Source organism: Carassius auratus, chromosome 28 (genome assembly GCF_003368295.1).
Source record: "Carassius auratus strain Wakin chromosome 28, ASM336829v1, whole genome shotgun sequence".
Lineage (NCBI taxonomy): Eukaryota > Metazoa > Chordata > Actinopteri > Cypriniformes > Cyprinidae > Carassius > Carassius auratus.
Window position 1 is genome coordinate 6,123,109 of NC_039270.1, and position 26,702 is coordinate 6,149,810.

The 26,702-nt window shown below is 38.6% G+C and overlaps 1 protein-coding gene across 2 annotated transcripts in view; it reads left to right on the forward strand.

Moving 5' to 3' along the window:
• Positions 1 to 26,702, forward strand: part of LOC113046580 (NACHT, LRR and PYD domains-containing protein 12-like) — a 55,412-nt gene continuing 28,710 nt past the window's right edge. The window contains exons 1-6 of one of the 2 annotated variants that reach the window (XM_026207411.1): positions 1 to 107; positions 13,846 to 14,495; positions 17,367 to 17,489; positions 18,771 to 20,708; positions 23,034 to 23,204; positions 25,789 to 25,959. In XM_026207411.1, coding sequence (XP_026063196.1) covers positions 13,894 to 14,495; positions 17,367 to 17,489; positions 18,771 to 20,708; positions 23,034 to 23,204; positions 25,789 to 25,959 — 3,005 coding nt within the window. In that variant the 5' untranslated portion in view covers positions 1 to 107; positions 13,846 to 13,893. The remainder of the gene's footprint in view (positions 108 to 13,845; positions 14,496 to 17,366; positions 17,490 to 18,770; positions 20,709 to 23,033; positions 23,205 to 25,788; positions 25,960 to 26,702) is intronic. The other variant, XM_026207412.1, reaches the window with a different exon arrangement.

The window sequence follows — 26,702 nt, forward strand, 5'->3', positions numbered from 1 at the left end:
GTGAAAGTAAAAGTTTTCGGAGGACTAGACGCCATCTCGTTTTCATATCGGAGGACTAGACGCCATCTCGCAGGATTCAAAACCAGAAAATACCTTCACATGTCACGGTAAGTTGGTTATAATGTTTAATAGCTGTAATATCAATATCGTTTTCGCCTAAACACACGTCACATGAGGTACATGCAGAGGTGCATTAAAACACGGGCTTTAGAGGCCTGAAGCCCACGGGCCTACACTGGGGAGAGGCCTAGCTGCGCATCAATTATATTTTTCGAATAATTATTTGTATATTTAGGAGTTCGCAGCAGTGACAACCTTATTCTATAAACAAACATACACTCAAAGGACAACAGCATTTTCTATGATCCCCTGCTGCGTGAAAGGAACCGGACAATGAGTTTTCTGTAACGTCACACAGTGCGAATTCATGTGCGTAGATATCATATGTCAGTATGAAGATTTAGGCTGATACACGGGGCCATTTTTACTTTGAACTGTTCTCTGATGTCCATTTATTATGTTATCAGTTGTGACGAGTGGGGCAGGTCTGAGAGCCGTGAGAACGACGGTGAAGGACGAGAGCGGCCCAGGCCTGGGTTTGGTTTTGTGTTTTGGTTTTGGTTTTGCGTGGCATTATGCGTTACACTCAGTGTTCGAACTATACCGTGTCCTCTGGGGGAGCCCACTTTTTTTGGGGGGGGGGTTGTGTGCTTGCGTGTGCCTCAAATAAGGACTGTTACAAGTATATGCACTATTATTATATTTTATCGACATGAGTGCCTCAAAAAAGGACTTACAATGACTTACAAAGATACATAACAGCTACAACTGTATATGCATTACTGTAGGCCTATATTTATATGCCTTATCTACACAAACGGATAGGTCTAACAGCAAACAAACAGCCACCCACAAAAAGCCTGTTTATATATATTTTTCGCAACTTGTTCTGAGCAGCGCTGCTTATTTCCCCATTAATCCACTCCTCAAACAAGTGCGTGCCAGGTAACTTTTCAGAAAGAAGAAGGTTTTTTTTTGCATCCTTACAAGAGATGCACCCCAAGCTTCTTACAGTCTCTCCACTGGTGGCTGTTCCAGTTTAACGGGAGAGAGGACTCGGACTAAGAGGGGTTAGGATCGTGACCGGTGTAGCAGTCGATTCTGTTCCCCTCGGAATTTCTGTTCCCCTTTACGCAAACATACTACAATTCTTGCGTAGTTGCCGAGTTACTATACGTACGATCAGAACTAGCGTGCGCAAGAAGCATGACTGGATGTACGGCAAGTAAAATTGATCAAAATACCGTCCTAAATCCTAAACTTGAAAATAAATTTAAGACGAGAGGTTTTTCAACTTGAAATGTAAAAAAACAAGACAAAAATAATGGAACAACTTCTAGATAAATAACAAAAATAGAACATAAACTGGAGTGTGAGAACCATTTTACTATGTTGCAGTGTAGCAAAAATGTATCCCTTTTTGCTTTCCTTACATCCAAGTGTGTCCGGTGTGTTTGTACGCGGGAGTGTTAAGTGTTAGGCTACTTTGGGAAAATGTTTGATTAGCTATTTGGTTGGGTTTATTACATGGACCTGGCAACCCGAGGGGAAACAGACATTGCGAGGGGAACAGAATCGACTGCTACACCGGCCTCTGACGAGCTATTACCATCTACAGCCAGAGATAACTTTTCTTCAGCTTCTTGGTTGTCACAGTGGGCGCGCGGCGGGAGGTCTAATAAGTGTGTGCAGCAGGTGAATCAGTCGTGCTATTAATGTCATCACTACATAATTTCTTAATAAAACCCAAATTAATTAAACTGCCGTGTTTTCTTTTTACCATTGCTATCATTGCTATGATGCTATAACTGCAGAATGAATTAAGGACTTTGCGCGTGATAAATGGCCTCCAACGTTTATTTTTTTTCTAAGAATATATGACATACTAACGGGGAATTTGCAGCGCAGCGCCCCCACACCTTGATGCTCATTACAAGAATAGCATGTATAGTAATCTTTATTGAAGTAAATTAGGTTTTAATCGCCGTCATGCATGAATGAATAATATTTTTGCTATTTTACCCTTAATAATCCATCATGAACACATTGCACAACTGAAATTGCACTTCAAAATATTCATATTGTTAATATTTTTGAGACCCCCCAAAATTTAAAATTTCTCGTTTTCAGGGGAGCCCATGTCTTATTAAGGGGAGCCGAGCTCCCCCTAGCTCCCCCGTAGTTCGCACTATGGTTACACTGGTGCCGAACCCGGGAGGAAGGAGGGACGCGCTGCCGTTGATCCCTCGCCGCTGTGGTGAATCCGCGGTGCCATCGAGCAGGGCAGAGCAGTCTGTCGCCTTGGACGCTTGAGGAGGTGGGCTGGAGTGAGTTGCCGGGGGGACAGACGACCGGCCCACTGCCTCGAGCGTCCAGGGCGGCAGACTCCCTCGCCCAGCTCGATGGCACCGCGGATCGTTCCGAGTTTCGGGACCAGTGTAATAATACTGCGGTCAAGCCAGCCACAAAGTAGAAAACCACGGTCAATCTAGCCGCCACGTTATTTCCAGGGTCGCGTATAAACTGCGTACTACGGTAATACCGTCTGAGAACTGATCTGAATGGAGTGCTCTTCCAGCGAACTCTACTTTTCCCCCCAACACACAGTCCGTTACTGTCTGATGCTGAATACCAAAATAAAAACCCTCTAATACTCATATAACAAAATAAGAAGAATAATATATGCTTGCTGCATCTCTACATTCGAAAAGCTATACAAATAAAAGTTCTAGAATGCACAGACAGAAAGTACAGTGTCAGCTTCATGCTGCTGCATCTACTTTCAAATATCTATAAAAATGTAAGTTATAGATTGCACAGGCCACTTTCACCTCAAATTGAGAGTACACCTTGCCACAATGTCAGCTGCATCGTTTCAGTACATTCTGATGTGGAATTACAAAATAAGAGCCTCCCAAATCTCATAAATGAGATGCTGCATCTCTATTTTAAAAAATCTTAAAAAATCTAAGTTCTAGATTGCACAGGCCACTTTCACCTCAGATTGAGAGTACACCTTGCCACAATGTCAGCTGCATCGTTTCAGGACAGTCTGATGTGTAATTACAAAATAAGAGCCTCACAAATCTCATAAATGGGATGCTGCATCTCTATTTTCAAAAATCTATAAAAATCTAAGTTATAGATTGCACAGACCGCTTTCACCTCAGATTGAGAGTACACCTTGCCACAATGTCAGATGCATTGTTTCAGGACGGTCTGATGTGAGATTACAAAATAAGAGCCTCCCAAATCTCATAAATAGGATGCTGCATCCCTATATTAAAAAATCTATAAAAATCTAAGTTCTAGATTGCACAGGCCACTTTCACCTCAGATTGAGAGTACACCTTGCCACAATGTCAGCTGCATCGTTTCAGGACAGTCTGATGTGGAATTACAAAATAACAGCCTCCCAAATATCATAAATGAGATGCTGCATCTATTTCAGAAAATCTATAAAATTTAAAGTTATAGATTGCACAGACCATTTTCACCTCAGATTGAGAGTACACCTTGCCACAATGTCAGCTGCATCGTTTCAGGACGGTCTGATGTGAGATTACAAAATAAGAGCCTCCCAAATCTCATAAATAGGATGCTGCATCCCTATATTCAAAAATCTATAAAAATCTAAATTCTAGATTGCACAGGCCACTTTCACCTCAGATTGAGAGTACACCTTGCCACAATGTCAGCTGCATCGTTTCAGGACAGTCTGATGTGTAATTACAAAATAAAAGCCTCCCAAATCTCAAAAATAAGCTGCAGCATCTCTACTTTCGAAATTATATATTTTAAAAAATTATTGATTGCACAGGCCACTTTCACCTCAGATTTAGAGTACACCTAGCCAAAATGTCAGCTGCATTGTTTCAGGACGGTCTGATGTGTAATTACAAAATAAGAGCCTCTCAAATCTCATAAACAAGCTGCTTCAGCTCTACTTTCAAAATTATATATGAAAAATTTTTATAGATTGCATATAGACTGCAGAAGCTTGTTTATGAGATTTGGGAGACTCTTATTTTGTAATTCCACATCAGACTGTCCTGAAACGATGCAGCTGACATTGTGGCAAGGTGTACCGTCAATCTGACGTGAAAGTGGTCTGTGCAATCTATAACTTTTATTTTTATAGATTTTTGAATGTAGAGATGCAGCATCTCATTTATGATATTTGGGGGGCTCTTATTTTGTAATTCCACATCAGACTGTCCTGAAACGATGCAGCTGACATTGTGGCAAGGTGTACTCTCAATCTGAGGTGAAAGTGGTCTGTGCAATCTATAACTTTTATTTTTATAGATTTTTGAATGTAGAGATGCAGCATCTTATTTATGATATTTGGGGGGCTCTTATTTTGTAATTGCACATCAGACAGTCCTGAAACGATGCAGCTGACATTGTGGCAAGATGTACTCTCAATCTGGGGTGAAAGTGGTCTGTGCAATCTATAACTTTTATTTTTATAGATTTTTGAATGTAGAGATGCAGCATCTCATTTATGATATTTGGGGGGCTCTTATTTTGTAATTACGCATCAGACAGTCCTGAAACGATGCAGTTGAGATTGTGGTAAAGTGTACTCTCAATCTGAGGTGAAAGTGGTCTGTGCAATCCATAACTTTTATTTTTATAGATATTTGAAAGTAGATGCAGCAGCATGAAGCTGACACTGTACTGTCTGTCTGAGGTGGAACCAGTCTGTGCATTCTAGAACTTTTATTTGTATAGCTTTTCAAATGTAGAGATGCAGCAAGCATATATTATTCTTCTTATTTTGTAATATGAGTAGTAGAGGCTTTTTATTTTGGTATTCAGCATCAGACAGTAACCGACTGTGTGTTGGGGGAAAAAGTAGAGTTCGCTGGAAGAGCACTCCATTCAGATCAGTTCTCAGACGGTATTACCGTAGTACGCAGTTTATACGCGACCCTGGAAATAACGTGGCGGCTAGATTGACCGTGCTTTTCTACTTGGCGGCTGGCTTGACCGCAGTGTAATACTGCAGTTCTTTAGTAGGAAGAAGGAGGAGGGAACCGACGAATATTTAAATAAAACTTTAATGATAAAACAAACACAAAACAGCGTGACAGCCCCGGAGTGGATGGTAGCCCAAAATTTGAAGTAAAAAAAAATTTATCCCCTCCATTATAAAATACGTCCACACGGCTCTGTGGGGTTAATAAAGGCCTTCTGAAGTGAATTGATGCTTTTGTGTGAGAAAAATATGCATATTTAAAATATGCATATATTTTTAGTCTCGTGAAAAAACTAGTTTTGTTTGTCAGCAAAGGAAAACCAGTGTCCTCTTGGCTTATATCGAAATCCTCAGACATTTTTCTTTACAAATCCTTGTTTTGTACTACTAATTCATGACTGGTGTTTTTTTTTCGATCTCTTCTCTGCACTTCCACGTTTGTCACTTTTGCGTTTGTCATCACCACGTTTGCATACATCCTACGTCATCCGCCGGACACCACTCTCTCATGAATGTGTGTACCGTATGACAGTTAGCGGAAGCTAAAATAAAAACATAATCACTAAATAGCCCACATTTAAAGGGACACTAAGTAGGAATTACTCCCATCTAGTGGTGAAATTGTATTTTGCATTCAAACTAATTTTGCTCTCCAGCGCCTCGCTTTTTCAAATGCGCGTTGCATCTACGGTAGGCGATATGTACCAAAAAGCTTTGACAGGATGTCTTCTAATAGCACTTCGTTGAGTTTTCCTTCAGGTGAACAGGTGTGTTATTTCAAACAAACTGCAACATGACCATAAACAAACGAATGTTACAGTATGAATTACTGTGGAAAACATGAAATATTGTAATTAGTAGTTATGTCTAATTTATTCGTTATATTTTCATTGTGCATTGTTAGATATAAAAAAAATATTATAATATAGACTGTAACACTGACTTACCTGTCGAGAAGAAAACTGGCCACTTCAGCGTCTCTTTTGAAATCTTTATCCAGCATTAGCTCTTTCCACCTAGAAAAAGCTTCCCCGACATTAACTCTTGTTTTCTGTAATCTACGGTCACGTTTCCTTTTACGTTCTATTTTTGACTGTTTTGGCGACTATGTTTTCTTCTCCTGTGGCGCGGCATATGTATGGTCCATAATAAGAATGCAATCCAGACTTTTAAACTTGCCGGTGCAGTTTCAAGCGCCTCTCACTGCTCTGCACCTGCGTTTCTGGCTCTGACCGAAAACGCGTTGTGGAAACGCGTTGGCTTAGTACTTTTTGTCCCTCTCTGCTATTATAGTTTTGCAAGATGGCGGAACTACATGGAAGCCTCCGTCGACCTACCCGTCCCATGTATATAAAGATAATAAATTCTTCATTTACGAGGATTAGTTTAAACATTGGCATAGGTATTTGTACACCATTGAGGGCATATTTATGAATAAAAATATTGATTTTAGATAATAAAATACCTAAAAAGTTACTTATTGTCCCTTTAAGCCAATTTGCCAAGAGGTAGCTTGAATATATATTTTTTGTGTGTGTGTTTAATTCATACTTGTGAACTCACACTTTGGCCAGGAAAGTTTTGATGGCATTTTCTTTTCATATTAGATCTTTATAATGCCTGTAATAACGTAGTCAGTTTGTTCTTTATGTAACGACTATAATTCGGCTGTTTTACCACCGCCACCTACTGGCAAAGAGTGAATTTGTATATTCACTTATATTCAAATTTTACGCAGAGCAATGCTGTGAAATAGTGTATCTTATGTGAAGAGACCTGCAGAGTTCTATGTGGACTATTACAATTATTTCCAATAATCCTGAAAATGGTTAAGATAAATGTTAATAAGTAAAACTCTAGTGCAGTGGTTCCCAACCTTTTTCAACTCGCGGCCCACACAACCAAACACATATGTTTGCGCGGCCCACTGCAAAAACATTAACTGACCACACTATTGTTGGGTTAATAACTTGGTACTCAGAAGCTAGATTGTTAACTTTATTTATTGAATGAACTAGGGCTGTGCGATATGGACAAAAAAAAAAAAAAAAACTATCGCGATTTCTTTGATAATTTTTGCTATTTTGATTTTAATCACAATACACACAGATATGCTTTACAGTCATAAATGCATTCAGGATGCATTTAAAACATATTTCCAAAAGAAACCAATTAGAGCTTTATCAAAAAATTGTAACATCTCTAGAACAGACATAAGTCAAAATAATCACTATAGTAAAAGTGTAAAAAATTTCTAGATCCGTGTCCAGGGACTTTTTTTTTTCCATGCATTGTTCATAGAGCTCATTAATTGTAGCGGTGGCTCAGGTGTTGAAATAGATTTGTTATACATTATACAGGTTCACACATAGGCCTACTCTCTGTTCGCAAGCAGATTTCCTTTGCTCTGTCACAAAACCAGACGTGCTTGCTCAGATACACGCTGCTCTGCACGCAGAGTGTGCACACTTAAAACGTGTCTCCTCTCACTTAAACTGCGTCCTGTGCACTCACAATTCTCTCTATGCTCATGTGCTAGATATTAATTATTTTCGCACGTTTCTATTTCTAGCCTTTCACCGCATGCAGTGTGAACGCTCTGATCCGTTAACATGGGCTCAGAAAAAAGGCGCATCACAGACAGTGTGTGAACCTGGAGTTAGGTATATGCCCAGTCTCTGTTCTGTTCTCGCGCTAGGCGTGTTGCATTCTGATTGGATCATCGGATAGCATACTGCTGGAGGTCAGGGCTGTGGAAAACCGTGCTATAAAGCCATTTAGAAATCACGCATGCTCAAATCGTGATTTTATGACGATTTCTATTAATCGCACAGCCCTAGAATGAACTGGCAATGAACAGAAAATAACTCTGTCTGGCACGTTCAACAAAACGGGAAAACCAGATCCAGGCAGAGCTCGGCAGCGGGTAGATAGTCAGTGGGGCAAGCAGTCAGGAGGAAAGACATTGACAGCCATTTATGCATGTTTGAATTTGTTGTTCTGTAGCATATGCAACAAAAATATAAATTGGTGGTTTATTCTTAAACCAATCAGCGAGCTTGAATAGTGGAAGCAAAGTTACAGTTTAATATGTATTTTTGTTATTTAATTATATATATATGAAATCAGAATCAGAAAGAGCTTTATTGCCAAGTATGCTTAAGCATACAAGGAATTTGTTTTAGTGACATAAGCTTCCAGTACACAGAGACAACAACACACAGAAAAAAAAAAAAAAAAGATTTACAAATTGGCAAATAAATAAGTGTATAAACAATTGTGCTATAAATGATAATGGAATAGGATTGAGTGAGATGCAGGAATGTTCTAGGATGGAGGGTTAACAAATAAATATAAGGATATTGCACGTTTATAAGCAGAAGTAGAGAACATTTAACTGTTCATGAGGTAGATTGCCTGGGGCAAGAAACTGTTCTTGTGCCTTGCTGTTCTGGTGTTTGCGGTAGAGGTCTTCACAGTGCACCCGAGACCCGTCGACCCCGGACCCGACCCGGGACCTGTACGAGTGCGGGTCTATATTTTAAATCATCAGCCGGGTCCGGGTCGGGTCCGAATCTATTACCTCGGGTCCCGGGTCTGTTTAACATTGTGTGTAATACCCGTGCGATCGCCGATCGGAGTCATCGGACTCGGAGAACATCCGGCCGTTATCAAAGACTACTTGTGTTTTTTGTAACTTGCAACTTGTAAAATTAGGAAAAGAAAAGAGTGAGCCAAAAAAAAGTGATCTCTCTCTCTCTCGCTCGCAGACTCGAGTTAATACAAGTGCACACACGGTAATGCTTGCAGACTTGACAAACTCATGTTTAATATATTTCAAATCAGCAACACAATCTGAGGTGAACTCTCACATGAATGTTTTCTATTACGCTCAAATTGTGTTAAGGCATTTTAGGTTGATAAAGCTAGCACGCATGTGCAGTCATGTTTCTATGGCAAGCAGTGAGGGACACTTCGACCGCCAAACCGCGTTTTGCATTTTCTCCCATTTTTATAATATTATAAATGAACCGTTTAATCTTAAAGTTTAAGTGGTTCAGATTCAGACTCGATGCAGAGCAGAGAGCACAGACAGAGATCAGATGATAGTAAATAAATAATGTCAGCGGCCATTGCATTGCACGAGCGATCGTTATTATAGTTCAAAAGGCAAACAGTGTAAGTTATTAAGCGAATTAACTCAAGTCAGAATGTACATGTGCACAGTAGCATTTGTCATCCGTCACCGTGACATCAAGTGGACTTTTGAAGCTGAAATAATGAGTGGATTCAGCTTGGACTTGGAATAACGAGAGGAATAACATGAATAACTTTCTTGACGGAGGATTGTAATGCATCACAGGCAGTCAGGTACAAGGAAGAGAGACCACGGCTCTTTAAATTAGGTAAGACAAAAAGCTGTATTCTTCGCAACAGGTTTATTGACTTGTAATAGCAATTTAAGGTGGAATATGTCAACGTCAGGTCCAGTCTGGTCCGGGTCGGTTCGTTGTGGTACATTACGGGTCTCTGTCGGGTTCGGGCAAGAATTTTTGGACCCGTGAAGACCTGTAGTTTGCGGCTCTGAGGCGCCGGCCAGATGGCAAAAGTTCAAAGATGGGGTGACTTGGATGTGAGGGATCCAGAGTGATTTTCTGAGCCCTTTTCCTCACTCTGGATGTATACAGTTCTTGAAGGGTGGGCAGGGGAGCACCAATAATCCTTTCAGCTGTCCGAACAGTTCTCTGTAGTCTTCTAATGTCTGATTTTGTTGCTGAACCAAACCAGACAGTTATTGAAGTACAGAGGACAGACTCAACGACGGCCGAGTAGAACTGTTTTAGCAGCTCCTGTGGCAGGTTAAACTTCCTCAGCTGGCGAAGGAAATACAACCTTTGCTGGGCCTTTTTAAAGATGGAGTCAATGTGATTGTCCCACTTCAGGTCCTGAGAGGTGGTGGTTCCCAGGAATCTGAATGACTCCACTGCAGTCACAGTGCTGTTCATGATGATGAGTGGGGAAAGTGCAGGTGGGTTTCTCCTGAAGTCCACTATCATCTCCACTGTTTTGAGCGTGTTCAGCTCCAGGTTGTTAAGACTGCACCAGACAGCCAGCTGCTCAACCTCTTGTCTGTAAGCAGACTCATCACCGTCCTGGATGAGGCCGATGACTGTAGTGTCGTCTGCAAACTTTAGGAGCTTGACAGAGGGGTCTTTAGAGGTGCAGTCGTTGGTGTACAGGGAGAAGAGCAGAGGGGAGAGAACACATCCCTGAGGGGCACCAGTGTTGGTGGAGCAGCTGTTTGATGTGTATTTCCCCAGTCTCACTAACTGTTGCCTATCTGTCAGAAAGCTGGTGATCCACTGACAGATAGAGCTAGGAACAGAGAGCTGGGTCAGTTTGGTCTGAAGGGCTGTTGGGATGATGGTGTTGAATGCCGAACTAAAGTCCACAAATAGGATCCTCACATAAGTCCCTGTTTTGTCCAGATGTTGCAGGATGAAGTGCAATCCCATGTTGATTGCATCATCCACGGACCTGTTTGCTCGGTAAGCAAACTGGAGGGAGTCCAGTAAGGGTCCAGTGATGTCCTTCAGATAAGCCAGAACCAGTTTTTCAAACGACTTCATGACGACAGACGTTAGAGCCACAGGTCTGTAGTCGTTAAGTTCTGCTATCTTGGGTTTCTTTGGGTTGGGTTATGATGGTGGAGCGTTTGAAGCAGGAAGGCACTTCACACAACTCCAGGGATCTGTTGAAGATCTGTGAAAAGATGGGGGCCAGCTGGTCAGCACAGATTTTCAGACAGGCTGGTGTAACACCATCTGGGCCTGGTGTTTTTCTTCTTTTGTTCTTCTTGAAGACCTGGTGCACATCATCTTCACAGATTTGAAGAGCAGGAGGTGTGGAGGGTGGGATTGCAGGATGTGTTAATGGTTGTGTAGGGAGATGGTCAGAATGGGTGATGGGGGTTTCAAATCTGAAATAAAACTCATTCAGGTCGTTAGCAAGTCGTTGATTAGCCTCAGTGCATGGGGATGGTGTCTTGTAGTTAGTGATGGCTCTTAGACCTCTCCACACTGAAGTTGAGTCGTTGGAAGTAAACTGGTCTTCCAACTTTTTAGCGTAGGTCTTTTTAGCCGCTTTGATCTCTTTGTTCAGTGTGTTCCTGGCCTGATTGTACAAGACCCTGTCCCCATTTCTGTAGGCATCCTCTTTGACCTTTTTTAGCGTAGGTCTTTTTAGCCGCTTTGATCTCTTTGTTCAGTGTGTTCCTGGCCTGATTGTACAAGACCCTGTCCCCATTTCTGTAGGCATCCTCTTTGACCTGACGAAGATGTCTGAGTTTTACTGTAAACCATGGCTTATCATTGTTGAATGTTAAATAAGTCCTGGTAGGAATGCATATATCCTCACAGAAACTAATATAGGATGTTACGGTCTCTGTGAGTTCGTCCAGATCCGTGGTAGCAGCTTCAAAAACACTCCAATCAGTGAGGTCAAAACAAGATTGTAAATCCTGCTCTGTTTCGCTGGTCCATCTCTTCACAGTCCTTATTACAGGTTTAGCAGATTTAAGTTTTTGCTTGTAGGACGGTATAAGATGAACCAGACAGTGATCAGAACGTCCCAAAGCTGCTCATGGAACAGAGTGATATGCATCCTTTATTGTGGTGTAACAGTGATCCAATATATTACTGTCTCTGGTGGGACATGTAACATGCTGTCTGTATTTTGGCAGTTCACGGGAGAGATTGGCTTTGTTAAAGTCCCCGAGAATGATTAAAACAGAGTCCGGGTGTTGTTGTTCTGTGTCTGTGATCTGATCAGCAAGTTTCTGTAAAGCTGAGCTCACATGCGCTTGCGGAGGGATGTAAACACTGACCAGAATGAAGGAGTGAAACTCCCGCGGCGAATAGAACGGCTTACAGTTGACAAACTGCATTTCTAGATCAGGACAGCACATCTTCTTTAACACAGTTACATCTGTACACCACCGTTCATTGATGTAAAAGCATGTCCCGCCGCCGCGCGATTTCCCAGTTGATTCTGATTCGCGATCCGCTCTGAACAGCTGAAAGCCCGGCAGATGGAGCGCGCTGTCCGGTATGGCGTCATTCAGCCAGGTTTCCGTGAAACACAGAGCAGCAGAGTGAGAGAAATCCTTATTTGTCCGAGAGAGCAGAAGCAGTTCGTCTGTTTTGTTTGGTAGAGAGCGGAGATTTGCGAGATGGATGCTAGGCAACGGCGTTCGAAATCCGCGCTTCCTGAGTCTGACGAGCGCTCACGCTAGCTTCCCCCGTCTGCGCGTCCTGAAGTGCTTGATCAGTGCCGCCGCTCCTCCGATGACAACGTTCAGTAAAACGTCTGAATAATTTAAATCCGGTAAAAGATCTTGTGGTGTGTTCTGCCGAATGTTCAGCAGTTCATCCTTGGTGAAACTGATCGTGTTTGTTAAAGGGGGGGTGAAATGCTATTTCATGCATACTGAGTTTTTTACACTGTTAAAGAGTTGGATTCCCATGCTAAACATGGACAAAGTTTCAAAAATTAAGTTGTACGTTTGAAGGAGTATTTCTGTTCCAAAAAAAACCTCTTCCGGTTTGTCACAAGTTTCGGAAAGTTTTTTTCGAGTATGGCTCTGTGTGACGTTAGATGGAGCGGAATTTCCTTATATGGGTCCTAACTGCGCGCTCTCCTGCCGGAAGAGCGCGCGCTCCCGTATAGCAGAGCACTGAGAGGCTGAGCACAGCCTGATCAGAGCGAGAGCGTCGCGAAAAGTCACAAAAGAAGTCTGTTTTTGGTTGCCAGGGCAAGACAACCCTGCACAGATTACCAAAAGAGAAACAGCATTAAGGGACCAGTGGATGGAGTTTATTTTTACAGAGCATCAACGGAGTTGTGCAAGTGTTTTTGTTTGTTCCCTGCATTTCGTATTGCACATCGTTTATTTCTTAAGGATAATGCAGTCCCAACGGAAAAGGGTCACGATTGTGTGTTGGAACCACTTGCGGTGAGTAAAACTGCTTCAAATATCTCTGTGTTGTTAACTTAGCTATCAGCGCGTAAGCACATCAAGTAAACAACATGCGATGTTGTCATCAAACTGCACTTTCCACATGTACAGCTTAAAAAAAAAAAAAAAAAAGACGACATAAAGTGGAACTTAGTCATTTTCCAAAACCGCTAAGCAAATATATACAGTTTCAGTACATACCACATAGCATACCGCCTTTGCTGGTGCTGCTCTTGTTAAATTTCAGCCTCTGGATCTGTGTCACAGCTTCCACATGCTCTCAACTCAAAAGCTTACTGGCGCTCGTGATTCTTTAGCTCCGCCCACACGTCACGCCTCTAGGCGCTCGTGTTTTTCCGGGAAAAATCGGTACAGACTATCTTTCTCTTATAAATATAATAAAAATAAAGACTTTTTGGAGTTATGAATGATGCAGTACTACTCTATAGGTACTCAAGATTAACAGAATATTGAGTGAAAACGAGCATTTCACCCCCCCTTTAAACAAAAAACAGGAAAAACGAACAAAAACAGCACAAACACTGGAGAGCCAAGCACTGAAGCAGCCATCTGTGGCGCCATCCTTATGTGTATAATGATGAAATGATGAAATGATGTTATTATGTTAGGACTTAGACATTTTTACATATATTAACAATATTATTATTTCTTTTAATAGTAATTGGCAGCCCACCTGCAATACCACCAGACCACAGGTTGAAAACCACTGCTCTAGTGTATCTAAAATCAGTTTATAATGCATGTTCTCTGATTTCACTTACAGGTCTGAAATCAAGTCTCATCTAGCAGGAAAAGCAGAAAAGCCTGTAAAATGAGTGCATATGAGGAGAAAGATCAGGAGGCTTCAGCTCCTGAATCTCCAGGATTCAGCTGTGTGTCTCTGAAGATTAACAACTCCATGTTTCTGCCCCCAAATCTCAGTGATGTTGATGCTCCGAGAGCAGGGTCTCCAGGATTCAGCTGTGTGTCTCTGAAGAGTAACAACTCCATGTTTCTGCCTCCTTATAATCTCAGTGATGTTGATGCTCCGAGAGCAGCGTCTCCAGGATTCAGCTGTGTGTCTATGAAGAGTAACGACTCCATGTTTCTGCCTCCTTATAATCTCAGTGATGTTGATGCTCCGAGAGCAGCGTCTCCAGGATTCAGCTGTGTGTCTCTGAAGAGTAACAACTCCATGTTTCTGCCTCCTTATAATCTCAGTGATGTTGACGCTCAGAGCGCAGGGTCTCCAGGGTTCAGCTGTGTGTCTATGAAGAGTAACAACTCCATGTTTCTGCCTCCTTATAATCTCAGTGATGTTGACGCTCAGAGAGCAGGGTCTCTAGGATTCAGCTGTGTGTCTATGAAGAGTAACAACTCCATGTTTCTGCCCCCTAATCTCAGGGATGGACCTGCTATGACCTCTGACCCTGGGTGTGTATCATGAAGTTTCTGCTGTAGTAAAACTTGGATATGAAATAATTTCAAACGGTTAATCATTTACTGAGGTCTAAAAATTAGAAAGAAAAAAAACAGTTTGAGAACTACTAACCTTTCACCATTTTGTGGAAAAAAACCCTGAAAATGATATTTTTGTCCTCAATGGGACTTGTACCCCTGCTGTTTGCCAAGCATGCAACTGTAAGGGGAAATTATGACAGCTTCCCACAAACAACACAGTTAGCTTCTCACGTATCTGATTATATTGAACTAACCCTGATGTTTTTCTCTAGGTTTACACTGTCAAATTGTGCTTTAGCAAAGAAAAAGATGGTTAAGAAAAAGATAAACAGGTTTACATGTTTAACATGTGTATTTGCAAGAAGAAAAAACATCCCAGCTGCCCTAAATGTTATTAAATGATGTGTGAAGTGTTTTCACTTCAGTGGTGGACAGTAACGGAGTAGCTTTACTTCGTTACTCTACTTAAGTACATTTTTCTAGTATCTGTACTTTACTGGAATAGTTTTATTTTGAGCAACTTTTACTTCACTGCATTCCAAAGCATGAGATCGTACTTTTAACTTCACTACATTTCATAAAACATATCGTTACTTCCTATAATATATCACGTGCTCCGACATGCAGAAGCGGTGTCTGATTCATCATGAACGAACTGAGTCTTTTCAAAATAAACTTTTAAATCGGATCGCGAATCACACCAAACTATTAGTTTACGAATTAGAATGATCCGATTGCAGCTGTCCTGGAGTCGACCACTCACTGATTCAAATGAACCGTTTAGTGCGAGTCTACAGAAGTAAGAACCGGGAGATCTTGTGAGCGCGCGTGCGTCTGATGTTGCTAAAAATAGCCTAAGTTATTAATGTCGAAATTTTGGATTAATTATTGCAACTGAAAATCATATTTAGGTCAAAATTGTCAGTTGTTTGGGAACTACATGTAAATCCGTTGTAAAGAGTGATCTATTTAAGCCCACTGAAATGCTCGAGTGCAGACGATGCAGACACATCAATGTTAGGTTAAAAAAAAACATTAAAAAACACACATTAAATACAATAACTCGTGCACGTTCCAATTCCCCGCTGTCGTAATGTTAACAGTTTTATTAAAATGCTACCATCCATGTCCTATGTGACATCTGTTTTTATATTGTTTATCAACAGTAACGTTATACATATGCATATTGTTTAGATTAACTAGACGAGTAGACAGAATGTTTATTCATAACCGTACTGAAAATAAGTAAATATTGTTAGCTGATGCTAACTGTCTAGCTAACAAGCTTGCTGGTGCTAACTTGAGGTAATTTTTTATAAATAATGTCCAAATATTTGTATTCAACCACCTATATATATATATATATATATATATATATATATATATATAGATTACATCTAGGGACAAAAGAAAGGATGTGATGTTCAGAACATGGTAACTACAATAATTATCAAAGTGGGAATAGATGCACCCCGTTTGGCCAGGGGTGTTTTTAAACCACAGACAGGGTTTGAGAAGGAAAAAATCATTATGAAAATATAATTATATTTTCTTTAAAATATCCTTCCTAACTTAAGGTCTTATTATCATGTCAAATATAACTTTGATGTTCTGTAAAACAACAAACTTTAAAATACTTTGTTCTTACTGGTGAAAATCAGATGGTCATCTCTGTTTTCTCTCAGGTAAATCACAGTGTAAGCTTCACAGTTAACATCACTCTCATCAGTGTAGTCCATATCAACAACAAAAATCTATCTTGACTCCATATAGTGGTTATTTTGAAAAAAAAAAAATCCCAGGTATTTTGATTATAAAAAAATATGTGCTAATATAAAATTAAATTAAGTAACCTATATACAATTGCAAACATCTATCTTTCAGTACTTTTTTACTTAAGTACATAAATCGAGTACTTTTGTACTTTCACTTGAGTAAAATTGAAAAAGGAGTACTTTTAGGGCCGATTCATAGTCAACGCGAGAAACGCGAGCAAGCAACGCGAGCGACGCGCTCCCTTTCATAGTCGAAACAGTGAACGCAAGCGTCACGGGTGATGCGTGTATGCAATACACCGCTCACGCAACAGGGGGTAGTAGAGTCGGGTGATATTAGTAGAGTCGGGTCGCGTGATATTCAGATCACAATGGCAACTGAAGAGGAGGGTATTCTGTTGCTGATGAACTATCGTATAAATGTGGATGAATACGTATAAGTTCACATAATTTTTCCTCTTCGGCCGCCAATGTATTCAAACCTTCTTCTTCTGTAAACACAATATACTTGAATTAATGTACAATACTTGCAATGTCGCCCCCACCGACAACGCATAGTATTGCATGAATCGGCGCGTCACGTATCAAAAACTAGGACGACACATTTGGCTACGCACCGACGCATAATGGCGGCCGAAGCGTAACGATGCGTAGCCTCGGGGACGCGTATGCGTACAGATGCGTTGACTATGAAACGGCCCTTACTCTTACTGGAGTAATATTTTATTATATGTATCTGTACTTTTACTTAAGTACTTGATTTGTGTACTTCGTCCACCACTGTTTCACTTATATCATTTAATAGCATTTAGGGCAACTGGGATGTTTTTTCTGGCTGCTGGGCTCCCAGCTGTACCTCTCATTCAAGTTTTATTTCACATGCATACTGGTTATTTTTAATTTGTAAATGGTTGAATTATGCAATTTATTAAGTCAATATTGTGTATATAATACAACTATATGATATGCACATTCTAGTTTTGACAAATGTTAATTTATAAATTCAAGATGACAGATGACTTCAGAAACTACAGAGAAGCAATATCAAATATTTCTGTCTCTTTCTCAGTATAATCAACAGGAAGAGAAAGAGAGCTGTATCTCCAGTATCTAGATGTGTGTCTATGAAGAGTAACAACTTCATTCATCATCTCCCTGATCTCAGTGATGGACCTGTGACCTCTGACCCTGTGTGAGTATCAGGTGTAACATATTTTAGCCCCCTGAATTCAGTAATGATGCAGTGACCTTTGACCCTGTCTGAGTATAATCATGTGTGGTGGAACATTTGAAACAAGAGCCAAGAGAGTGCAAAAAATAAATAAATAAAATCTAATTTCTGCAAGTTCTTTAGTCAGAAATAATTAGTGCATCAGATAATTAAAATTCATGAAAGTAAACTTTGAAGAAATAATTGAGCTTTCTTTTTGTGCTTTCTTTTTCTCTATTGGATTTCTGTGGCAGTAAATCTGAAAGCTTACACATATATTTTGAACCAATAATCAGAATAAAAACAGTTGCAGGATGACATTTTTATCTGACTACAATATAATTAATCTCTCTCTATTAAAATGTTGTTGTGGTTGATACAAATAATTACATTATAATTATATTCATTGATTTCTGATAGATTGGCATGGGATTTAACCGGAGCGCTCAAATAACATTGTGTATAAATAATGAGCCAGAGCCTCTGTTTTACCAAGCAGAAGATAAATCAAGAGGTTTAGAGATGAACAGACAAGGGTCTAAATGTGTTTATTTGTAATTCACTACTGAAGTGATTAATGAGTGAACATAAGTTGCAGTCACTTTAGCTTATAACACTTATCAACAACAAAAGAGAAATTATTACAAAGTATTTAAGCAAGAAAAAAAAAAAAAAATTAAATGACCAACAAGTAACAGCAAAGTAATTAAAAACATCACACCGTACATTTTTTATTTTATACCCTGTGCAAGGTATTGATATTCATCAAAGACCGGGTCGTCATAACAGAATCAGAAACGGCAAAAGGGTCAGTGTGTAGAAAAATGTCTGCTGTTGGCATGCATTGTAGATGAGGAGTCTATATTTTACCTCATGTGTGCTGTCTGAATGTCCTGTTTTACCATGTGTTCAGTATTTAAATATTCAGTAATCATTTAAATAAAATGTAGGTCATTATCTGCCTTCAGATGCGTGATGTGCATGAATGAACTACAATGCATATGAAACATGTTCTTTGTAACAAAACATTGAGAAACTCAATTTGTGATGTCAGGAAGTAAACTGGCCACAATAGACAGAAATTGTGTTATAATTACAAGGAGTCTATTAAATGATCAATTGTAAGCTAAATGTTGTATACATTTAGTAGTAATAACAATTAATAAAATAATTTAATATTAGAGGCTTTTAATATTTTATCTATTTTGATAAAGGTATTTTCTGGTTGTTTTTGAATCTCTGTTCTTCTTAATATGTTTTCAGTGCTGGGAGAGCTGACCAGATCAGATTTGCATCCTGTCAGACCTTCACATCTTCTTACTATCAGAACCACATCAGTCATCATGACACAGAAGCAGCTCTGCAGCTCGATTCTCATCAACCAGAGCATGATGATCTTCAGAGAGTCAAAGACCAGCACAAAACCAGCATGAAGAACAAGTATGAGAGATTATTTGAGGGAGTCAAACTACAAGAGAATCAAACCCTCCTGAACAGTATTTACACACAGCTGTACATCATAGAGGGAGAGAGTGAAGGAGTGAATGAAGAACATGAAGTGCTACAGATGGAGAAAAGTTACAGGACACTCCAAGACACTCCAATCAACTGCAATGACATCTTTAATCCTTTACCTGAACCAGGACATGAGGAGAAGAGAAGAGAGAAGAAAGACACAATAAAGACTGTTCTTTCTAAAGGCATCGCTGGAATTGGAAAAACCGTCTCTGTGCAGAAGTTCATTCTGGACTGGGCCGAGGGAAAAGCCAATCAGGATGTAGATTTCATGTTTGTGCTTACATTTAGAGAGCTGAACTTGATTAAAGATCATCAGTACAGTCTTCACAGACTTCTGCTTGACTTTCATCCTGAACTTCAAGATCTGGTCTCAAAGATTTATGATGAATGTAAAGTTGTGTTCATCTTTGATGGTCTGGATGAAAGCAGAATTACACTGATGTTTTCAGACAGTCAGAAAGTTTCTGATGTGACTGAGATTTCATCAGTGGGTCTGTTGATGTCAAACCTCCTGAGAGGAGATCTGCTTCCCTCTGCTCTCATCTGGATCACCACCAGACCAGCAGCAGCCAATCAGATCCCCTCCAACTACATCAACCGTGTGACAGAGATTCAGGGATTCAATGACCCTCAGAAGGAGGAATATTTCAGGAAGAGAATCAGTGACGAGCATCAAGCCAACAGAATCATCTCACACATCAGAAGAGCAAGAAGCCTCCACATCATGTGTCACATACCCGTCTTCTGCTGGATCTCATCCACTGTGCTTCAAAACATCCTGAAACAAGATCTCAGTGCAGAAATCCCTCAAACTCTGACTGAAATGTACATCTACTTCCTGCTCATTCAAACAAAGATGAGGAACCAGAAGTATGAAGAGAGAGATCCAGAGAAACTCCTGCAGTCCAACAGAGAAGTGATTGTGAAACTTGCTGAACTGGCTTTCAATCAGCTGATGAAGGGCAATGTGATGTTTTATGAGGAGGACCTGAGAGAGAGCGGTATAGACGTCACTGACGCCTCAGTGTATTCTGGGATCTGCACTGAGATCTTTAGAGAGGAATCTGTGATTTATCACAGGAAGGTTTACAGCTTTGTTCATCTGAGCTTTCAGGAGTTTTTTGCAGCACTATATGTGTTTTTCTGCTATTTACACAAGAACAGTGAGGTTCTGAAGATGTTCCTGACAGGAAAGAACAGAACTCAGTGTGAGAAAGTTTCTCTGGATGTGTTTCTGAAAGGAGCAATGAGTAAAGCCTTGAGCAGTAAAACTGGACACCTGGATCTCTTCCTTCGGTTTCTTCATGGCGTCTCACTGGAGTCCAATCAGAGACTCTTACAGGAAGTACTGATACACACTGAGAACAACCCAGAGAACATCAAGAAAATAACCCAAAACCTCAAACTAGGTCAGAAAAACAACGTCAGTCCTGACAGATGGATAAATCTGTCACACTGCTTGATTGAGATGAAGGATAACTCAGTTGTTGAAAAAATGCAGGCATTTTTAAAGCCTGAAACAAAAAAAAACACTCTCACTCTTGCACAATGTTCAACTTTGGCAAACATAATCCTGATGTCAGAGGAGGTGCTGGATGAGTTTGAGCTTAAAAAATTCACCACCAAATCAAAAAATGGGAGGTGGAGACTTTTACCTGCTGTGAGGAACTGCAGAAAGGCTGTGTAAGTGTGAAAATACAAACATGCAGTAGTTACATTTGACAAAAATTGATGGTGGAGAATATGATCTTCTGGGTTTGTTTACAAGCATACAATTTAAGTTATCGAGGTTAAGTGATGTTTTTTTATTCTTTACCTAATTAATACAATAAATTGTTTTAAAAAAGGGTTTTTATAAAATGTGTACACTTTGTTAACATAAGCTATGAGTAAAACTAATACTACTGAAGGGCAGCTGTCAATGTGAATAAATTAATTAAAAAATATATTTTAAGAAAACATTTATTACAGATTTGGGATGCACAATATTTTTGCCATATGATTTATGCAGATAAAGGGCCAATATAAACATTTTGCCGCTATGTTTTGTCAGGAAGATCTACCTTCTTTATAATAGGGATGCACCGATCATGATTTTTCATGGCCGATTCCGATACCGATTTTTTACAAGCAAACTGGCCGATTCCGATACCGATTTCCGATTTTTTTTATTTTATTTTAAGCAACAAACAAGAAAGAAGGAAAGTGTGCATAAACAAGATATTTAGTATTTAATAGGCCAAACTTGCTTTTGGTTATTGAAAACAATAACTGTAACCATCTGAAATTAACAGCAGTAACTGTACAGTAAATAGCCTACATTCAATACAAACATAGATGGTACAGACATCAGCATTTAGCTTTTGTTTTTTGAATAGGGTTGAAACTACATAGAAATGGCCTTAAATAAAAGATTAACTGTAACCATGTGAAATTAAAGACAATAACTGCATTCTACAGTCCAAACACCACAATCAACACACATTCAATAAGATGTTTCTTAAACAGCATTCAGTATTTTAGTTTTTAAATTTGGTTTTAAATTAAAAAAGACTAAATAAAAGTATGCTATATAAATACATTTTCCAAAATGTTAAAATCAAAGAATGTTGGTGCAAATAAATCAAAGATGCAGAGTGTTTCATTCATCCAATTAAAAAAAAATATATAGGGTAATGATTCACATCTATTTTTTTTTTACTTGAGCCAATGAAAAATAAATAACTTTGTCTCAAGTAAAAAAAATATATAGATGTGAATCATTACCCTAAAATGTTTTAATTTAATGAATTTCAGTGTGCTACAGCAGGTGATTTTTAAATCAAATTAAGTCTATGTAATTTTAAGGTAAACTAAAAATAATCATCCTAATGCAGAATTGACGTTTATTTGCGGCGTTTCAAACGTGTATGCAAGTTCTAATAAAAAATAAATAAATAAAAACATTTCAGTTTTGTCACAGTTTAGTCCGTTTCGTTTCTCATCAAACACGTGAGAAGTTGAGCTGAACATCTCTTCACGGTCTACTCATGATCAGGTTGCGGACCGGTACAGTAAACGCTCGCACAGCTTCAGTGTGCAGGAAAGGGACTCTTATTTGTGCGTCAGTACACCAACGGCTGATCGCTTCCTGCTATCTGTGCCTCAGACATGAAACTCTGCATTTCCGGTACTGATCGGCTGTCTGTGTCCTGCGCACAGATTTCGAAATACTTCCACACAAATGACATAGTGAATGATTACAATGAAGTCTGTGCCCGCGAGCGCACATCCGGAAAAATCGGCTGAGAAAAGACCAAAAACCGGCCGATTACCGATCGTGTATTTTAAGCAAAAACCGGCCGGTTCCGATTTATGGCCGGTCAACCGGTGCATCCCTACTTTATGAGGACTAGACTGTTGTCAGTGTTTTCAGCAATACTCAGTGGTTTCATTTTTACAGTTTAAAGTAGCTACTGTATGATATTGTTTTTGAATTGATTTAGTTAATATTCTTAAATCAGACAATAAGGTTGTCCAATAGCCAGACAAGTTTCAATGCTTCCTCTTAAGAAGCTGTTTCACTCAGCTGCGTCACAACAGGGAAGACAATAACTATTTCTGGTTCATGCAGACTTTGAAGTTAAAATTACAGTGTTTTTGGGCATCCTGTGTATCTTTGCCAAGTCTGCTCTTTCATTCTTTTAAGTTTTTCCAGCCTTGGCTTTTGATTCTCAAAATTTGTATTTCAGTTGAAATGCTGAATTTCAGTGAACTTACATGTACATTTTTACATTTGTAAAAAAAAAAAAAAAAAATCTTAATTTAAAATATATAAGTAAACATCCAGACTATGCAACTCCATAGAAAGCCAAAACAAGGGCACATTTGCACTCTCTGATGATATTATCTGAAATCGTATAATCATATAATATGTATTGACACATAAGATCTGCTACACAAGGAAATCTTACAGTCTTGCAATCTCATAGATAAACCTGTTCATCAGCACATCCTCCCTGTTTTCAGATTGACAGACTGTGATCTCACTGATCAGCACTGTGAAATTGTTGCTTCAGTTTTACAATCATCAAACTCCCTGAGAGAGCTGGACCTGAGTAAAAATCATCTGCAGGATTCAGGAGTGGAGCTGCTCTCTGCTGGACTGAAGAGTCCAAACTGTCAACTCAACAAACTGAGGTTTGGCTTTTTACACAAATTCAGATTTGAATTTAAAATAAGGTGACATTTATATATATATATGAGTTTTATATATACAGCTAATTGAAAGTAAACCAAAATACATGAATAAAACAGTATGATAATGTGGCCATTATTAATGTTATTCTATTGTATATGTACAGCAGCATGTCTGTGGATGTATTGGCAATAGCAAGTCAGGTCATGACAGAACTCAACATCACAAACCTTTACATTCATGTTTTACATGCACGCAATGTAAAAAGAGCTTAATTAATTGACAACTTCTGTGATTTTAAAGGGAGCCTTCTTTACTTGCTTTCATACAAATTTAAATTGCAGCCGCATTTAAATGCAGGTGTGTATCATATTCCTTAAAATACCAGAGTGCAAGATTTGTGCGGTGCACAGCATTCTTATTTGTCTACTTATGTTATCTTTATTACAAATCTTGCTTGGTTTTAATTTGGATAATTGCATGTAACAAAATATTTACTTTGTAATGCAATTTCAGAATGTGAAACTTCCATCTTATTCGCAGTCTACAGCATTATTTTTGTACAATAATATTTAACTTAACCTGCTTTGTCTTTATCATTTAATGCAAAAGAGATTTATTAAAACAAGTTTATTCAGTCATGCATCGGTTTAATCAAGAACAACTAATGATCAACAGATAGCCTTCAATTTACAGGTTATAACTTCATCTGAAGACTTATAAAGATGATTTTTAATGCAGATCCCAAACTGTAACATAAAAGAAATGTGCTCTATTATTATTCATATTCAAGTGTTTGTGCGAAAATTATTAATGTGCATGCATGAAAGGGAAACGCCCTCTCAATCACTTGAATCTTTTTCTGATTATGAAATAACTTAAAATTATGGTGCTTCACATACATGAGAAATATATCTACAGAAAGCTTGAAATGTCCACTTTTAAACAAACCAATTCAAAATGAAAGCAAATACTCTCTGATTATGTGCATCATGTGGAGATGAGAGCCAGCACCGAGAATTTTATCTTGGAGATGATAAGAAAACATTAGTTTATTAATAAATAATTAAAATGTCTACTTTTTCACAATTATTAGGCTGCTTCTGCCTGTGCTTTGTGGCAAAGTTATATATTAAGGCTTATGGATTATGAATTATAGATGTTAATATAATATAAAAGTGTGATTAGTTGAATAATGACTTAAATAATCGACTAGGCTACTAGTAACTAGAAAACTAGAACTAGTAACTTCTCCTAAACATGCTTGAAAGCCTCATAAGACACTGTTCATATAAACAGCAAGAGATTAACACCATTATTTCAACCCCACAAGCTATACAGAACTACCCCTAAAGAAATCAACCCGACTGAATTCGCTCTGTTTTTTGGCTGCGAGGAACGGTGTGTTGTCATTCTACTTGGATGAAATGTGCAGCCCTTGCTCACAGCAGCTCTACTCTTTTTATTCATTATTTTCTCTCACGCCATATTATTATTTTCACCAGACCATAATAATAGCAAATTATCAATTGACAATTAATCATTTTTATGAAATTCATTGTTATTTCTGAATGTAGGCATTTATTTCTGATAACTTTTTAACTGCAGGCAGATATAGGCCTACATTATTGTACATTACAAATATTTGGATCCTCCCTTATTCTGTCCCTTATTTTCTACAAAGAATAATATATTTTCACAATTAGCCCTTGTTTTCCATTTCTGAAGTTAATTGGCAACCCTAATGATAATGTAATTATCTTTTGACTCCCCTGACAGTGGCACCTTCCTCAAAAACAAAACCAAAAACTCAGTTGTAGAAGACTTGCTAGCGAATAATAGATTTAAAAATTAAAAAGTGGGTGCTTGGTTTCTGAAATGGAAAACAAATACAGCTCGTTTTCACACTGTAAATAATATATATATATATATATATATATATATATATATATATATATATATATATATATATATATATGATGAAAAGTTATGATAACATTTAATTCATAGAAATAATTTGAGCAATTGAAAGCTTTTTTTATACTAAATTCTACTTGAATTTCAATACTATTAAACTGACTTTAAAATCTCAAGGAGTTTATAAGTTGAAACGAGTGAAATGTCACAGTGCATGTTAAAAACCCACATTTAACATGTTCCTTATATAGTATCCAAATATATTGATTGCAGGTTACCATGAAATTAAAAATATAGGGGCTGGGCTTTTTTTTCTTAAAGTAATTTTCAGATGCAATGGGGAAAAAATTTATAAAAACACATTTTGTATGTATATACTTTAAAGCTTGTTTTACCTGTACTCTAATTCATGAGTGTTTTATGGTCAAGATCTATTGAAAGACATTAATAAAAAAATGAGAACATTATGATAATGTGGTGATTAATAAATCATCAGTTACTCCATACATGAAGTAATAATTTCTTTCATAAAATATTGAGATATAACCTTCACATTTATGTTCTATGCAGACACTTTCTTATCAGATTCAATGCATCAAATTCTCTTAAACATCATTTTCTAGCTATGCATTGTGTATGTAATTAATTATTTCTCATTATCCTATTTAGATTGGTCTACTGCAAGCTCACTGATCAGTGCTGTGAAACTGTTGCTTCTGTTTTACAATCATCAAACTCCCTGAGAGATTTGGACCTGAGTAAAAATCATCTGCAGGATTCAGGAGTGGAGCTGCTCTCTGCTGGACTGAAGAGTCCAAACTGTCAACTCAACATACTGAGGTTTGGCTTTCATACTAAATCCAATTTTAATAATAATGTGTGATTTATATTTATTCAAAGTTTTATAAATAGAGCTAGTAGATTCTTTCATGTGTTTTTGTATTTGTATAGTTCATGTTTTCTTCCACATGTAATTACTTACTCTAATTCACGAGTGCTTTATGGCCAAGAGCTATTAAAAGACATTAACGATGATGTGGCCATTAATTTATCCCACATATGAGGTTGTTACCTTTTGCATTCATATTATATGCAGACACTTTCTTATAAGAAACATGAGCCAATGCAAACAATGCTCTCAGACATTATTTTCTATTGTGTGTAATGAATTATTTTACACTGTTTAGATCGACCAGCTGTAATTTCACTGATCAGTGCTGTCGAATTTTGGCTTCAACTCAACAATGGTAATTCCTATAATAGCAGCGAATGTAGAAAAGCAAAGCATCTCTGAACGTGTAACATGTTTAAACTTGTTGCAGAAGAGCACACTGAGTGCCACTTCAGTCAGCTAATAACAGGAATCCTAGGATACAATGGGCATTGGCTCAGTAGTTCATCCTGATGGTGGTGTATTGGTGTGGGGAATGTTTTCTTGGCACACTTTGGACCCCTTAGCAGGGGAGTCATGCACTCATTATTTTTGAGGGGGCACAAGTGTGTATGTGTGTGTGTGTGTTCACTAACTACTGTGTGTGTTGAATGGGATAAATGTAGAGCAAAATTTCAGCATATGGGTTACC